Below are 16,925 nucleotides of genomic sequence, written 5' to 3'. Positions count from 1 at the left end.
CCTCCCCGCGGGATGACAGTGTCCTGGCGGGCTGGGGAGCCGCCAGCCGCTCTCCCGTTGGGTGCCTTCACAGAGAAAAACCATCCTCTTCCTCCTCTTCCTCATCTTCCTCCTCGTCCTCCTCCGTTGCCGTCCGTCCGCGGGGCCCCGCGGGGCTGCTCGGCTCTGTGGGGAGTGCGCGGGTGTGGGCTGAGGAGGAGGAGGAGGAGGAAGAGGAGGAGGAGGAGGAAGGGCAGCGCCAGGACCCTGGACAGGGCCGGGATTTCAGCACCACGATCAGCGGCCGCGGCCGGCGGAGGCGTCGCGCGGGGATTCCCCACGCGGGATTTCCCCTGCGGGCCCGGCCCGGCCGAGGGTCCCCCCGCGGGTCCCCCCGAGCTCCCGCCGTGCCCGGTGACCCCGCGGGTCACCCCGCCCCGATTCTCCGCTCGGGGACACCACGCGGGACCGGCCCCGCGTGGGGCGGCCGCGGTGGGCGCAGACACGAGCCCCCAGCCCCAGGTGCCCTGTGCGGGGCTCCGCGGGCCGGGGCCGGTTCGGGGCAGCGCTGGGGGAGCCCCGGGCACGGCGCGGGCGGGGCGGCGGGCGGCGCTGTGCCCCCACGGCCCGGCCATTGTCCGCCGCCGGAAATGGAGCCGCTGGTCACTCGCCCTTTGTCCCCGCCCGGCCCGGGGGGTGACAGACCCCGAACCCGGCCCGGGGGGTGACAGACCCCGAACCCGGCCCGGGGGGTGACAGGGGCTGAGCCCGGCCCGGGGGGTGACAGGGCCTGAGCCCGGCCCGGGGGGTGACAGGGGCTGAGCCCGGCCCGGGGGGTGACAGACCCCGAACCCGGCCCGGGGGGTGACAGGGGCTGAGCCCGGCCCGGGGGGTGACAGACCCCGAACCCGGCCCGGGGGGTGACAGGGGCTGAGCCCGGCCCGGGGGGTGACAGCCCCTGAGCCCGGCCCGGGGGGTGACAGACCCCGAACCCGGCCCGGGGGGTGACAGACCCCGAACCCGGCCCGGGGGGTGACAGCCCCTGAGCCCGGCCCGGGGGTGACAGACCCTGAGCCCGGCCCGGGGGGTGACAGGCCCCGAACTCGGCCCGGGGGGTGACAGACCCCGAACCCGGCCCGGGGGTGGCACGGTGCCAGGCCGGCGGGACACGGGCTGGGTCCCCGAGAGCCGCCCCCGCCTCGGTGCCGTGTCCCCGTCCCACCGCAGGTGGCTCCGCTCGTGGGGAGCGGGCGCGGAGGAACGCCGTGGAAGCTCCCCGCGATGTCCGGGGGGTGCCACCTCCAGCCCCCCCCCGGGCCGGTGTCACCCCGTCCCTTGACAGGTGACCTCGGCCCCGAGTGCCCTAAGAGTGGGGGGGTCGACCCCCACCCCCGGGCAAATCCTTGGCGGAATGTGCGGCTCCCGGCGGGGGGGTTAATTCGCATCCCGTGGGGACGGGCCGGAGGAGCAGCGCCCCCGGCCCCGCGGGTGGCTCCTGGGGGGGGCGGGGGCTGCCATTGTCTGCGAGAATTTGGGAGCCTTTGAAAAAACCCTCCCGCTCCCTCCCACCCCTATTGTTGGAGTGAAGATGGAGTCAAACCTCTCCCGGCTCCCTCCCGGCGGGGTCTAAGCTGGGGTTTTTTGTTGGTTTTTTTTTTTTTTCCTTTTTTTTTTTTTTTTTCCTTTTTTTTTTGGCTGGCCTGATACCCTCAAAGCTGGCCGAGGAGGAGGAGGGAGGAGGCGGTAACAGCCACAACTCGGAATTTGCAAGCGAGTGTCGGGATGGGGTCTGTTTCCAACCAGCAGTTTGCAGGTTAAGTTATATTATTGTCGCAGCCCGCCTCGGCTCCGCGATTATTAATAACGAGGGCAGAGGCCGGCCGGGGGGCGCAGGGACCCCCCCGAGGCCGCCCACCCAGTGCCGCTGAGCGCCGGGGGCCGCGGGCGCCTCTGCCCCGCGCAGCGCTGGGGGCTCGCAGGGGACATTTATCGGGGGGTTTCATCCCCCCTCCAGCCCCAGGATGAGCCCAGAAGTTTGGGGCTGCTGGGGGTGTTCGGGAGAGGGGCTGGGACGGGGCAAAGGGGGGAATCTGACGGCAGGGGAGAGTTCAGCATGGTTCGCTGAGGGCAGGGGGGTTTCGGGTTGGTGTTTTGGGAGAGTTTTTTCCCCCTTTTCTTTATTTTTTAAATTTTTGTTTTAATATTTTAATTTTAGAAAAAAAATAATTTGGCTATTTTTTCGTTGCTCCTTTGGGGTTTTTTTTTGTGTGAGTGTTTGTTTCCGATTTTTATTTTTATTTTTTTCTTTCGTTTTTAACGTTTTTGAGGGAGAAACGGATTTAGGGCTCCTACCCCACGCACCGCCCGGGTCGTGCCGGCAGGAGCTGCCTTCGTTTCCAGGGGTGATCCCCATGCCCACGTGGAGGCAGAGCTCGCCTCCCTGTTGATTTTTTGGGGAGGATTGGGGATTTGGGGGGATTTTCCAGGCCGGGCAGCCCGAGCAGGGTTTGGGGTCGCCGTGCGGGCGGGCGGCCGGGCCGGGGGGGTCCCAGCCCCGCGGCTCAGCGGCTCCGTGGGTCTCTCGCCAGGTGCGAAGCCGGGCGAGGAGCCGGCCGGGGACTCGCCCAAGGCCGAGAACGAGTCGCAGCCCCTGCACGGCTCCGGCATCTGTAAATGGTTCAACGTCCGCATGGGCTTCGGCTTCCTCTCCATGACCGCCAAGGGCGGCGCCACCCTGGACTCCCCCGTCGACGTCTTCGTGCACCAGGTACGGGCCTGCGGAGGCCGGGCTGAACCCCCCGGGGGTGGAGGTGGGTCGGGACCCCCGGTGGTCCCCCAGGCCGGGCTCCGGCCGCGGTCCCCGGGCCGTGGAGGGGCGGGCACGGCCGGGGCTGTGAGCTGATCCCCAGCGATTCCTTTTGGCCGCGGTTGTTCCCCGAGGAGCCCCCGGGAGCAGGTGCCCGCGGCGCCGGGCGGGGACGCCGCTTCCCCTCGGGGGACACGGGCTGGGGCCGGTACCGCTCCCGGAGCCCTCCCGGCACCGGGGATCTCTGCCCGAGCCCTTTGTCCCGCTGGCGGGGGGCACAAAGGGCTCGGGATCGTGTCCCTGCGGCTGGCGTGTGACAGTGACAGCCCCGTGTCCGGCTCTGACCTTGCTGAGGGGGGAGCCCCACGCGTGTCGGGGCCCTGCCCCGAGGGGAGCCGTGGGTTAGGGGCTGAGTTCCCCGAACGGCCCGGGGCTGGGGGAAGGCTCTGCCCGGAGATCCCCCGGGCGCCGGGGAAAGGCTTTGGACACGGTGCCCCAAACGGGGCCAGCGCTGGGAGGGGATGTGGGGCTCGGCACCGGCTCCTGTGGACGGGGCTCTGCGGCTCTGTGTGGGGCTGGGGGCAGAGCGAGCACGGACCGAGGGGGCCCGGCTGTCCCTGGAGCAAACGCGGGGGGTTGTGTGCAGGATTGGGAGCAGCTCTGCCGAGTCCCTGGACCGGCCGCCTTCAGTGGCTGCTGCTCCCCACGGGCCCAAAGCCCCCCAGAGTGGGTCCATCCTGCGGCCTGGGGGTGCAGCACCGAGCCCGGGGCTGTGAGGAGCTCCGGGAGCTCCCGGGGGTCTCTCACTCCCGGCCCACGGGTGGGGGCTCCAGGCAGGACTGGCGACCTGACGTTGGGTAATGATGACCGGGGGAGATCCAAACCCCTTCTCCTTTGGCTGTGGCGTGGGCAAAGTGCCTCGGGAGGAGCTCCTGTGCCAGGCACAGCTGGTTTTGGAGTCCAGGGCTCCAAATCGGCCGGGGGAAAACAGATCTCGGTGTTCTCCAGAGAGCAAATGGGCCTTTGCATCTCAGTGTAGCACAGCGGGACCCAGCGCTCCCGGGGAGAACCTCCCGCCCTTCTCGGGGGGTTTATTGCCCCCAGACAGTCTGGTTTCCTGATTGCTCTCGCTCACATCCCTGCAGGGGAAGGGAATTAGCTGGGGTGTCTCTGTCGGGAGCATCCCACCGCCCGGAGAGACCTGCAGCCTCCCGGTGCCCCCCGGTTTCTAAGGTCGGGGAACCGTGGGGCCACAGAGATGGCAGCGTTAGGGAAATACAGGGAGCTCTGGGGGAAAGTGGCTCTTTTTGGGTAGCAGAGGGCCCGGGGGTTCCCCTGCTGCAGCAAAGGACTTTGCACCACCAGAAGCTTCGGGCTGATGGAGAATTCCCCTCCGGGTCGGGTTTCTCCTCCTGCTCCTCTCACTGGTGGCACAAAGTCTCTGCTCTCCTGCGGAAAGAGCCGGAGGAGCTCCCGGTGTCTCTCCCAGCAGAACATCCCGGCAGTGGCCTCTCCCTGGGGAGGATCAGCCCCTCGCTGCTCTTGGGTGGCTCCCGGGGAATCGGCTCCTTGTCCCGATCCCGACATTTGGGCGCTTCCCAAAGGCCCGTGTCGGCTCCGCTCCCGGGGAGGGAGTCAGGGCTGCCAGGGCAAAAGCCACCAAAGGCCACCAAAAGCCACCAAAAGCTGGGGAGGCAACGCTCAGGGCTCGCTGTGCCCAGAGTCCCAAACCAGCTTTGGGGCTTAACACTCCAGAGCCCCTCAAAACCCGCTCCTTCCCCTCTTCATTTACATATGTGAATGATGACCCACAGGAAGTAATTGTGGGAGAAAGAAGGGAATTGGCCTCTTTAGATCTATTAAATCACTTTATTACAGGAACCAGGTCTGAATGGCCCCTCTCTGCAGGGAGCGCGTCTCCATCTCCCTCTGCCTTTATCTGATCACAAAGAGATTAAAATCTCGGCAGGACAGGAGACTAACAGGGCTCCTTGGGGCTGCCTTTCCCTCGCATTGTGAGCTAAAAATGAGGCATTTGGGTTCAAATGCCTCCCCTGGACACTGGAGATGGATTCATTTGGGGGCTGTGAGGAGACAGGAGGGCTGAAGCAAAGGGGAGCACAGCAGATCGTCCCGGGGAGGTGAAAGGCTGAGCAGCACCCCGAGGAACTGGGGATCTCGAGGTGGCGGAAATTGGGCTGGTGATGGTGAAGACCCCGACGGTGCAGAGATCCCCTCGGGATGCGGCTCCCGGGCTCTGAGCATCCCTGACGGGAGTGAGGAGCTGCCTGGGAAGGAACACGGAGAGAGGGAAAGGAGAAAACCGAGGCTGGGTGCCACTGGTTGGAGCTGGAGGAGCAGTGCTGGCATTTGGGGCTGGGATTTGGGGCTGGGGTCTGGCCGAGGGCAGAGGGGAAGAGGATGGCCAGTGCCTGGAAATCGTTGCTCTCCACAGCTTGGTTCTGCATTTCCAAGCGTTTCTCCAAGGCAGCAGGTTTAAATCCTTGATAAATGCAGTTAGTTGGGTTTTTTTATTCCTTCTCGTGATTTTAGCAAGAAATTCTGGGCACCGTGGGTACCCGTGGCTGCAGTGTTTGATCACTGGTGTCTCCCCGACTTGGTCCCGCGTGTCCTTGCAGGGACATGAGGCTGTGCCCGTGACTGGGACCTGCTGGGGCTGGGATGTGGCACTCCGGCCGCCCTGAGTGCCCAGGGCAGGCTCTTTTGGGCACATCCCGGGGGGCTCCTGTGCCCTGCGATGCCCCGGGAGCCGCGGGGGGGTCGGAGCAGCTCCATCCCACCCGGCAGAGATGGGCAGGGATGGGATGGGTTGGGATGGGATGGGATGAGATGGGGTGGGATGGGATGCGATGGGATGAGGGGGGTGGAAGTTTGGACACGGGTTTGGGCTGAGCCTACCTGAGCTGTCACCCGCCTGTGGCACCCCGTGAATGCGGTCAGGATAATAAAAATAATCACCCACGTGAGCATGACGTGAGGGCTTGAGGAAAAAAAAAAAAAAAATATCGCGTTTGGAGGCAGCTCCATCCCTGAGCGTGCAGGAAAGGCTCCGGGGAGGGTTTCTCTGCCAGGGAGCAGGATCCAGCCTTTCCCCGCCGCCTTCCCCCGGGGCCGGGCAGGATCCCAGCGGGGTTTGGGTTGTTGAGCTGGGGGCAGCGAGGGGAGCGGGATGCTCTGGGAGCGGGGCGCTCCTGGAGGGACACACGTGCGACATTCGGCTTTTCGTGCTCGCCCTGTGCAGCGCTGCCGTGCTCGCGGCCACCCCCGGCCCCGGCAGCGCCAGAGCTGCTCATCCCCGGGGACAAGATCCGGGAATGGCAGATCAGTTTGGGATGGAAGGGACCTTTAAAGGTCATTTAGTCCAAGCCCCCAGCAAGGAGCAGGGAACCCCCGCAGAGATCCCCTGGGGCAGAAATGCTCGTTGGAATCTCTGCTCCTTTTTTTGTAGGGGGAGAGGGGTAGCAGCAATTTCTTTGGTTTTGTTTGTTTTGTGGTTTGGTTGGTTTGGGTTTTTTTTTTTTTTTTTTTTTTAATAACCGCTGGAATGAAATTGTATTGCGTCGCTTGTGCGCCGCGTCCCGATGGGAAATACTGAAAGAGAGTGGCTTTATTCCACCCCTGAAACTCCCTCAAGACGCTCACACACACAAAAAAAAGCCTCCTGTCTCTGTCTAAAGATTAACTGATGGCCGCAGGCACATCCCTTCCCCCAGCTCCCCCTCCCTGCCCCAGGGAGAGAAAACACCCTGGAATGGTCTCCCAGATAAAATGGGCCAAATGAATGGGATTTCTGCCGGGCCGGGGTGGGGAGGGCTGCGATGGAGCCGCTGCCCCGTCCCTGCCGCCCGCTCCCAGCTCCGCTTTTCCCTGCTCCCTGCTCCCTGCTCCCTTACCCCCAGCAATAAGCGGGATGGAGCTGAAATCGTCGTCGGCTGCTCCGGGCCGTGTTCCCGCTTTAAGACGGGAGCACAAAATTAATACTCAGCCGCTGATCCCAATTAGCTGCCCCTGGGAAGTGCAAGAGGGTTTTGGTGGGGAAAAAATACAACCAAAGGAGCTGAAAGGATTTAGGACAGGAAACTGATGGATTAAACTCTGTGGTAGATGCCTTTTTTTTTTTTTTTTTTTTTTTTTTTTTTTTTTTTTCCCAGGAATTGGTATCGAGAGTTTAGTTTTACTGACTCACTGGAGTCAGTTGGAAAACGAAGAGCAAACACAGTTACTTGGGCAGGGAAGTGCCTTTATTTTGATTTTAGTTAAATCGGTGGGGGTCCTTAGGGATGCCGCAGCAGATGACGGTGAGGGAGCCAGTGGAAAGCCTCGGTGATGTTTTGTTAAATCCTCAGTGCTCTCCCGAGGGCTCCAAAGGCATCACCCTCCTTCTCCCCGCAGCAGCCCCCGGGCTGAGGCGGGACCCCCTTTCCCAGGCATCCCCCCGTCTGTGGGGGCTCCGAGCTGCAGGAGGGGACCGGGGGATTCCTGCTCCAGGCCCTTCACCCCTGAGCCCAACCCAGCAGCAGCAGAGTCCCCGCAGCTTCTGGCGCCGGGAAAAGATTTGCTGTGTGATTTGGGGCCAGGGAACGCTTTGCCTTTGGGGACAGGGACAGATCCAGGCACAGGCTGTGAAGGCAAAGGGACATTTCCCTGCTGTCACTGGGGACTGGGTCACTGCTCCGTGCTGGCAGAGCCCAGCCCTGCCCAAACCTGCCCAAACCTCCCTCGGGGGCAGTTTGCCGTGGGGCTGAGGGGAGAAGTGCTCTCCAGGGCCGGGCTGAGGCCGCTGCTGCCCGCGGTGACCGCGGTGACAGGAGGAGCCGTGCCTCGGGAACCGGGCCGGTGTCAGCCCCTGCACACACCGACAGCGGGGCTGTGCCAAACCGAGCCCCGGGCGGGGGCTGCTCCCCCTGGGGGGGGTCCTGCGGGGTCCTGCTGGGGTGAAGGGGGCCGGGACATGTTGGGGGGCTGCTCTGCACCCCCATCCGGGGGGCTGATGGGCAGAACGAGGGGGCACAGGGACACGGTGGCTCTGGGGACAGAGGGGTGCAGAGGATGGTGGCCGGGGCACTGCTGTGGGTGCCAGCTGAGGCAGAGGTCAGCAGGGACAGGTACCCCCGGTGATGGGGCACGTCCCCCCCGGGCTCAGCAATCCCTGGGCTGCTCTTGCTGACCCTGCCCTGCGGAGTGAGGGAAACTGAGGCACTGGCAGTGCCTGCAGTGGGGCTGGGCTGCCCGGAACGCTCCGGGCAGGGCTCAGCGTGCCCCTGGCACAGCCTGGCACTGCCAGCAGCGTTCCTGCAGCCCGCCTCACCCCGGCATCCCAGCGCGGCTCCTTTTCCGAGGGATTTCGGTTTAAAGGGCTCTGCAGAGCCGAGGTGCGGCGGCCGCTCCGCCCCAGGCCCCGCTGCACACAAAGATGGTTTGATTGAGTGGCCGGAGCTGGCTGGGAATAAACGTCCCCTTGTGTCGCGCTGGGGAGGCCGCGGGGACAATGGTGACCCCGGGGCCGGCCGAGCCCCTCGGGGTGGGGCTGAGCCGGGGCCCGGCGGCTCGGGGGGCAGCGCTGGGCTTTGGGGCACCCCCGGTGTCATCCCTTCAGGACGGGAAGGGGCCTGAATGCGGGCTGTGTGAGGAGGGGGTCGCCGGCTGGGAGGAAGAGGAGGGCTGAAGGCGGCCGTGTGCGGGGGGTGGGCAGCGCTCACGTGCTGTGTCTTTGTGTGCCGTAAATCCCCGGGGATGCGGGAAAGGGAGGGTGGAGATGGGAGAGGTGCCCGCTGTGATGCCCGGGGGCCGCAGGGTGAGGCTGTCCCAGCCCTGCTCTGTCCCTCCCTGTCCCTGTCCCTGTCCCCGTCCCACCGGGTGACTCCGGGCCCCGGGACCACAAGGAAATCCTCGCGTCGGGCTACGCTTCTTCTGGGATGGCAACGCTTTGTGACCCCGAGCCCAGGGCCACCCTACAGCCCCGTACCCAAACCAGTCCCCCGTACCCAAATCAGTGACCCCGCGGCTCCCCCGAGGGAGCCAGAGCCCGCAGCCCGGGCCCGAGCTGGGCACGGCGCTGCGGTGTGGAGGGGCTGCAGGGGGTCAGAGGCCCGCGGCCACGCCGCCACCCTTCCTCCCCCCGCCAGGGCCTGGAACTCCTGGAATTTGGGCAGCGGGAGCGCGGCCGCCGCCGGCCCTTTGTTCTCGCTGGCCGGTGGCTCCCGGGCCCGGCCCTCCCCTGCGCTCCCCCCCATCCCCAGCATCCCCGGGCCGCTCCAATCCCCCCCTTCCTCTCTTTATTTTTGGGGAGGGTGTGGGGGTGTGGAGGCCTGGGAAGGCTCCGGCTTTGTGTGTGGTGTGGGACGGGGGCTCTGGGCCCCTTCCTTTCAGATGCAGGAGGTATGCAGCTAATTCAATGGGCTGCAGTTTGATTACCTATCTGATAACAGAGGAATGCCAGCAATGTGTGTGTTTTGGGAAGGGGGCAGGGGGGATGCGCAGGGACCACCGGCCACTCTGCAGCTCACATCAAAAGGCTGCGGGCGGGGCGGGGGGGGGGAAGAGCTGGGGCGCCCCAGCCGCTGTCCCCCCCTTTCCTTCCCCGGGGAGAGGGCGTTTCCTTCGGCCTTTTGGCGGAGGGGGCTGGGGGGGCTCTTGTCATCCTCACCCGCTCCTGGAAAATAAATCGCTTCCCCATCATATCGTGGCAGCTTCTGCCTCATCCCTCCTCTTCCTCGGAGCGGGGTGAGGGATGGCCGGGGCTGGGCGCCGGCAGCGGGCCGGGGGGGCCCGAGGTGTGGCCGAGCTGGGGGGGCCCAGCCCGTGCTCTGGGGTCCCCCCGGGCCGGCTCAGCTTTGTCCCGGAGCTCAGGGCTGAGCGCCTGGGAGTTTTCATCCCGCAGTGTAAACACAGCTGGGGCTGTAAACGCCCTGAGAGGAGCCGCGGGAGGTGCTCGGCCTCGTCGCCGGCTGCCTCCTGTGCCAGGGAGGGATGCTCAGCCCCTCCGGACCATGGTGGTTCCATTCCCTGCTGTGGGAATGGGGTAAATCCCCCGTCCAGGGGAGCTCCCCTTGCCCAGGTCCCCTCACGGGCTGGGGACAGGGCAGGGGGTGGCTGACCCCCGGTGCTGAGGCCCCTCTGGGGTGTGCTGGTGCTTTGGGCACAGAGCTCCTGCATGGGGGATGCTCCGTTGGTGCTGGGGAGCAGAGTTTGGTCTCCGGGGGCCTTTGCCAGGGGCAGGTGGTGCCAGCGCTGCCCTGCGTGGGCAGAGGTGGCTGTGGCACTCTGCCATGTCCTTGTTGTCATTTGGGACATCAGAGTGTATGTAAGGTTTGGCTCTCCTTTTAGGCAGCAGGAGCGGGTCAGAGAGCAAAGGAGGATCCCGTGGGGCCACTGGGGATCCTGTCCCGGCAGTCAAGGGGGTCCAGGGCCAGGAGGTGGCTTGGCCCAGCACGTGGGGTCTGTCCCACCCTGAGCTGGACCCCAGGCACAGAAAGGGAGGGGAAAGCAGCAGGAAAAGGGCTCTCAAGAGTTGTTCCTCGAGTTCTGCTGTGTTCCCACTGCTCTCATGCCCTCGGACACACGGACACCCCTCAAAACCCCACCAAGGAAAACCCACTCCTATAACCCAACAACCCCATTTCTCCCCTTTCCACGGGGCGTTTCCTGGCGGCTCCCGGTGAGGTTTGGAGCGGAGATGGAGCAGCCCCACGTGATGGGAACTCTCCGGGCCATGAATGGGGGAGATGCTCCATTCATAAATGCAGGGTCGCGCTGCAGCCGCGCAGGCGTTGGGAATCCCCGGCCGGCAGGAGCTGCTCCTCCCTCTGCCAGCAAATTCCCCTTAATTCGTTTGCTCGTGCTCGTGTTGGCTCCGGCAGCAGAGCTGCGGGAATGCCGGGCTGGAATTGCTGCCCCCGGGCTGGAATTGCTGCCCCCGGGCAGGGCAGGCAGGGATGCTCCCGGCACAGCGCCTTGGGAATTGCCGCCTGCCTCACCCAGCTCTGCTCCTTGGGGGTTTGTTCTGCTAAAATGGACAGAGCCCCTGAGAGTGGAGCGGGTTTTGCTGTCACCTCACAGTCCCCCTCCCCAGCCTGGGTTTTTCTTGGCTCCCCTGGTTTGATGGTGTGCTGATAACCGATGTGGTGTTCCTGGAAGGAATGGGAGAAGCTCCCAGCAGTGATAATCCTGTGCCAAATGGCTGCTTAATTAATTACTGCAGGCAGTTAAAGGGCTTGAGCTGAGGTGAGCTGGCAGCCTCCCGGCCTTGCTGCAGGGCCTGGGCTCGTATCATTGTGCAAGGCCTCGAGATTCTTTTGTATTAAAAAATAAAACCCAAAATCAAAGGACAGGCAGAGAGGGACATTTGCAGCTCTTGTGCCACATCAGGGCTTTGTGCCGTGCCTGGAGAACAGCCCAGCTCTGTGCTGACCCCCATCCTCTCCCTGTGCCCGCCCAGAGCAAGCTCCACATGGAGGGGTTCCGCAGCCTGAAGGAGGGAGAAGCTGTCGAGTTCACCTTCAAGAAATCCTCCAAAGGTTTGGAGTCCATCCGGGTGACCGGCCCCGGGGGCGTGTTCTGCATCGGCAGCGAGAGGAGGCCCAAAGGGAAGAGCCTGCAGAAGCGCAGATCCAAAGGAGACCGGTGAGGACCGGGGCTGGGCAGGGCAGGACAGCGCCTTCCTGCGGGGTTAACGAGGGGCAGTTCAGCTCCGTGGGGAAAGGGCAGGGGAGCAGCAGGGAAGGGGCAGAGGTCAGCGACAGCCCGGGCAGCACCCCGAGCCCCGCTGGGCTGGGGGAATTTTCTCCAGGAGAAGCCTTTCCTTGTGGGATGGAAATAGCTGGACATCCCGACAGTGTCTCCCTCGGTGGGATGGGAACTCCGGGGCAAATTTCTGCCCAGCCCTTCATCCCCGTCTTCCATTCTCTCCATCCTGGCTGCCTGGGGAGGCCTCATCTCAGTTTTCCCAGAGAATGCTGTCCACCCCACTCAGTTGTTCTCGTGAACAGGTTTTCTAATTAATCAGAAAGGAATTGCGAAGGAAAAGGAAAGAGGAAAGAGCTCTGGCTGTCCTACGTGGGTGCAGGATTTAAAATGGACACAGGGCAGCTCCCTCTGCCCTGCCGTGAGGGTGGCACCCATGGGACGGTGCTGGAAGGCACAGCCCGGTGAGAAGCCACCCTCGGGGTTGTCCCCACACGGTGACAGCTGGGGATGTCAGTGGTTCCTGTTCCTGGGGCAGTGTAACCCCGGGAGTGGGGTCTGGAGACAGGAGCCCGGACACGGATGGAGAAGCCCCAACATCCCGGTTTTGTCCCCGGTCTGTGGCTTCAGTGCAGTGGTTTGCTGCCATCTCCTGGGTACCAGCAGCACCAGTGAGCCCCAGCTGGCCGTGCTGGAGCTGGGGCTCTGCAGGGACCAACCCTGGGGCCAACACTCACCACAAAAGCCGAGCCCAGATGGGCCCCAGGCATGGTCACAGCATCCTCCCGCCTCATTTTATTTCTCCTCCCCTCGCACAGATGCTACAACTGCGGCGGGCTGGACCACCACGCCAAGGAGTGCAAGCTCCCTCCGCAGCCCAAGAAGTGCCACTTCTGCCAGAGCATCAGCCACATGGTCGCCAACTGCCCCGTGAAAGCACAGCAGTCGCCCAGCTCGCAGGGAAAGCCCGCCTACTTCCGAGAGGAGGAGGACATGCACAGCTCGGCCCTCCTCCCCGAGCCCCGGGAATGATGGTGGGCGGCGGGGACAGGGGCTTCCACCGGGAGGAGAAGGCTTTGGCAAGGCAAGGGACAGCCACGGGGCTCGGAGGGGAGGGACTGGGGAGGGCAGGCGGCAGTGGGGACCCGGTGTCCCTGCACAGACCTCTCCCCACGCCCAGGCTGCGAAAAGCCCTCTTAGCATCAGGATGGCTTGTTCACGACAGGGGAAGGCAGAACCCAACACACTTCTACCTGCTAAAAACCCCGAAGGTATTTGATTAATCTTTATTCTTTTCCCGAGTTAAGCCGAGCAGTCGTGTCTTGGGGAGGAGGAGCAGAGGGGAAACATCCCAGGGAGGAGCTCGTGGCTCCTGCTCTCCTGAGGCTCACAGCCTGCAGGAGCTGCAGGGGACCCGGCCCGGGAGGGGAGCTGAGGGAAAAGCTGCCTGTGGAGCACCAGGGAGACACCCGTGGGCCGGCCCCGTGGGTCCCTCTGCTCCCCGGGCCTTCTCACTTTCAGGGAGGTGTGAGGATTTATGGTTTTTCCATGGTTGCTCCGTTGCTGACAGCAGCAGGGCCCGGATTTGGGCTCAGTCTGGGAGGAAATGGATCATCCCTCGGGGCTGGACTAACACCACCTGTTTGTGGGCTGCGAGCTGCAGCCTGGGAGAGAGCAAGTCAAAGGAAAACCACTTTTTTTCGCCCCAAATCCTCCCCAAGTGCCAGCCCAGAGAGCACGAGGTGTTTTATGCAGCCAGCTCTTCCCCTCTCAGGCTTCTCCCAGCCTCGGGAACGTGGAGCTGGGGAAACCCCTCTGCTCCTCCTGCCCACGCCAGAACCCGCTGCCTCTGGGGCTGAGCCTCCCCAGGGACAGGGGCTGTCCCGGGTCAGGGGCTGCTGTCCCCCTCCCCACGGCCCTCCCCAAGTCTTGCCTTTATTTATTGGCCCCGGTGGACCCCCCTTCTCCCGGGGCACCCCAAGCCAAGGCCAAGTGAAAGCTGCACTAGGACGTGCGTGAATGACGTATCTTTGGGTTTGTTTGTCGTCTTTGTTCTGGGTTTGTTGGGTTTTGGGGTTTTGTTTTGGTTTGTTTTTTTTTTTTTTTTTGGTGGTTTTTTTTTTTTTAATATAAATATTCTGGTTTTGTATTTTTGTATATTTTAATCTTTAAGAAAAGAAAAGGAAAAAGAAAAAAAAAAGAGAGAGAGAGAAAGGACGTAATTCCTGCAACTTATTCTCAGGTATTCGAGCAATCTCAGGGATAAAATGCCTCTGTAGCCCAGTGCTGGACAGAGAGGAGGGTTTTTTCTAACAGCACAAAGAAATGATGAAGTTTGTACTGGAAGTGTAGATCTACCTCACTGGATGTTTGCTAGGTGGGCTGACGTGTTGTCAAGCTTTTCAAATGTGTTTTTTTGGTATGTTTGGGATTTGTTTTCTTTTTAACTGTATTGTGATGGTCTCCTTCCCTTCCCCATGCACTGATGGAAGCATTTGGGTCTGTGAATCCGTGTGTGGGGATGGAGAAGCCAGGCAGTGCCATGGGCAGGGAAGAGGTGCTAGAGCCCCTGCTGGGTCCCCAAATCCTGATTTTCTCCCAGCCTGGTGGCTTTTGAGGACTGTCCTCTGTTTCTCTCTCCTGTTTACTCTGGCACCTGATGGGGACACTGCAGTGCACCCCTGAGTCCTGCTGCTGCCCGTGGGCTGGGGTGTCACACAGGCCCCCAGCAGGCTGGGGCTCAGGATGGGGGTCCCAGCCCCATGCAGAGGGACAGAGGAAGAGCAGACAGTGACCAGGGAGTGTGGGGAGACAGGGTTACCCTCAGTCCCTGCCCCTCCTCACCCTCGAGCTCAGGGCTGGCTGTCCATGACCTCCTGGGAGCAGGGACCTGATCCCAAGTCTGAGGGAAGTGCAACTGCTCCATCTTCTTCTCCTTCCTGGCTTCCCTCGAATGCTGACTCACCACGGCTGGGGGAAAGTCTGGATGCCAGGTTTTGGGGTATGAACACTCCTCTTACAGCCCAGGGGGTGGCTGGAGCCTTCCCAGGGAAGGCATTTGGCCATGGGCACATTTTCTGCAGGTTTTTAGTAGCAATAGGTTTAGATGTGGGGCAGCAGGAGCACCGACTCCATCCCCAGGGATGGGGGACTCTGGGGGGACTCACTGAGGCTGCTGGAGCCCAGTGAGCCCCAGCACGTGGGCATTGAGGGGGATGGAGAGCTGCTCCCTGCCCTGCTACAGTAGTTTAGGGTGAGGTGGTGGTCTCTTCTTGGGACAGGGGGGAAGGACTTTTAGTTCTTGGCTAGCCACGGGATCTGTACAAAACTGCTTCAGGAAAACAGCTTTAGTTTGACGGGGAAAATGCAATAGAGCCTTGGGGGGGTGGCTCTTGGCCTCCCCCCAGCACCTCGGCTGTGCCAGGGAAACTGCTGCCCCCTCAATCCTGTCTCTGCCCCCTCAATCCTGTCTCTGCCCCCCTCAATCCCCGTCTCTGCCCCCTCAATCCCTGTCTCTGCCCCCCTCAATTCTGTCTCTGCCCCCCTCAATTCTGTCTCTGCCCCCCTCAATCCCTATCTCTGCCCCAATCCCTGTCTCTGCCCCCCAATCCCTGTCTCTGCCCCCCTCAATCCTGTCTCTGCCCCCCTCAATCCCCGTCTCTGCCCCTCAATCCCTGTCTCTGCCCCCCCAATCCTGTCTCTGCCCCTCTATCCCTGTCTCTGCCCCCCTATTCCTGTCTCTGCCCTCCCAATCCCTGTCTCTGCCCCCCTCAATCCTGTCTCTGCCCCCCTCAATCCTGTCTCTGCCCCCCTCAATCCTGTCTCTGCCCCCCTCAATCCCTGTCTCTGCCCCCTCAATCCTGTCTCTGCCCCCTCAATCCTGTCTCTGCCCCCCTCAATCCTGTCTCTGCCCCCTCAATCCCTGTCTCTGCCCCCTCAATCCCTGTCTCTGCCCCCCTCAATCCCTGTCTCTGCTCCCCTCAATCCTGTCTCTGCCCCCTCAATCCTGTCTCTGCCCCCTCAATCCTGTCTCTGCCCCCCAATCCCTGTCTCTGCCCCCCTCAATCCCTGTCTCTGCCCCCCTCAATCCTGTCTCTGCCCCCCAATCCCTGTCTCTGCCCCCCTCAATCCTGTCTCTGCCCCCTCAATCCTGTCTCTGCCCCCCTATCCCTGTCTCTGCCCCCCAATCCCTGTCTCTGCCCCCTCAATCCTGTCTCTACCCCCCTCAATCCTGTCTCTGCCCCTCTATAATTGTCTCTGCCCCCCTCATCCCTTTCTGTCCTCCAGAATCGTGTAGGACCTTCCCCCCTGCTCCCACTTTAATGTTTTGGTGATTTCTCTGCCAGATGTCTAGTGTGTGTAAATACCTCTGTAAATCTTTCCACTTTCTCTCAGTATTCTCCTTGATTATTGTTTACAAAAATAATAGGAAAAACAAAAAAAGGGAAAAAAAAAAAAAGGAAAAAAAATACAAAGAAATATCCAAAGCATCTAATAGGTTATGGAGCAGGGAGATGGATCTGTTCTCCCACACAGAGCTGCCAGGTGGGAGCTCTGTACCCACCCCTGTCCTGGGCTGAAGCAAATAGGGAATCACTCAGGTTTCCCCCAGGGCGCTGGGATCTAAGAAAAACAGGGATTTTTATCTGTGCTGGGAAGCCACAGTGGAGGAGATGGGATTGATTCGCATCTCCTTGTGTTGGCCATTGTGGTTCTTCCCTTATGCTGACAATAATTAACTGAATTGCTGCATCACGGCCCACCCTGCCCACGGGCACTATGCATGAGGGGACAGCCGGGGAGGATGGGGCACCTCAGGGTCCTGCTGTGACACGGGAGTGTTTGAATGTATGAGAAATAAAACAAAGATGTCCCTCACGAGGGGGTGTCTGCCCTGGGGCGAAAGCCTCGAGTCCCAGAAATGTCCAGGAGGAGACGGAAGAATGTAACCCATGTTTACTGCTAGCAACCAAAGCGTTCGTGTCAAACCCGTGAAGTTTTATGGAGGGGTGGGTGGGAGGGGATAACTGGGGTGGCTCTGGGAGTGTGTGGGGCTCAGGGTGACCCCTGAGTGAGTTACTCACACTTCCCAAAGACATTTCCTGCTGGAGTCCCTGCAGCGACATCCTCAGTTCCTGCTGCTGCAGGTTTCCCCTCCTCTGTTCATTTTATTTTTGTTTTTGTACCAACTATGTAAAATGTGGGGTGTTTTTTTTTTTTTCTTTTCTGGAAAAAAAAAATGAATAAAGACCATGGGCAATGGCTGCTGGTGATGTTCTGTGTGTGGGGTTAAGTTTGTTTTTCTCCCCTGGGGTTGAGGAGCCCCGATGGAGGGTACCAGGGCAGTGGGGTACCAGACCCCTGCAGCCCCCCAAAAGTGCCCCAGCCCTGTCACAGAAACACCCACTGTCCCCCCGCCATCTCCCCTCACTGTCCC

General features: G+C 62.1%; 1 protein-coding gene across 1 annotated transcript; it reads left to right on the top strand.

Annotated features, from left to right (window-relative positions):
- Positions 1 to 1,618: 1,618 nt before the first annotated feature.
- Positions 1,619 to 12,520, top strand: LIN28A (lin-28 homolog A). Its single transcript, XM_066335119.1, has 4 exons — positions 1,619 to 1,792; positions 2,568 to 2,746; positions 11,244 to 11,428; positions 12,307 to 12,520. The coding sequence occupies exons 1-4, from the start codon at positions 1,762 to 1,764 to the stop codon at positions 12,518 to 12,520; spliced, it is 609 nt and encodes a 202-aa protein (XP_066191216.1). The 5' UTR covers positions 1,619 to 1,761.
- The last annotated feature ends 4,405 nt before the right edge of the window (positions 12,521 to 16,925 follow it).

Source organism: Sylvia atricapilla, chromosome 24, assembly GCF_009819655.1.
Source record: "Sylvia atricapilla isolate bSylAtr1 chromosome 24, bSylAtr1.pri, whole genome shotgun sequence".
NCBI lineage: Eukaryota > Metazoa > Chordata > Aves > Passeriformes > Sylviidae > Sylvia > Sylvia atricapilla.
This window is presented reverse-complemented; position numbering and strand designations above follow the sequence as displayed.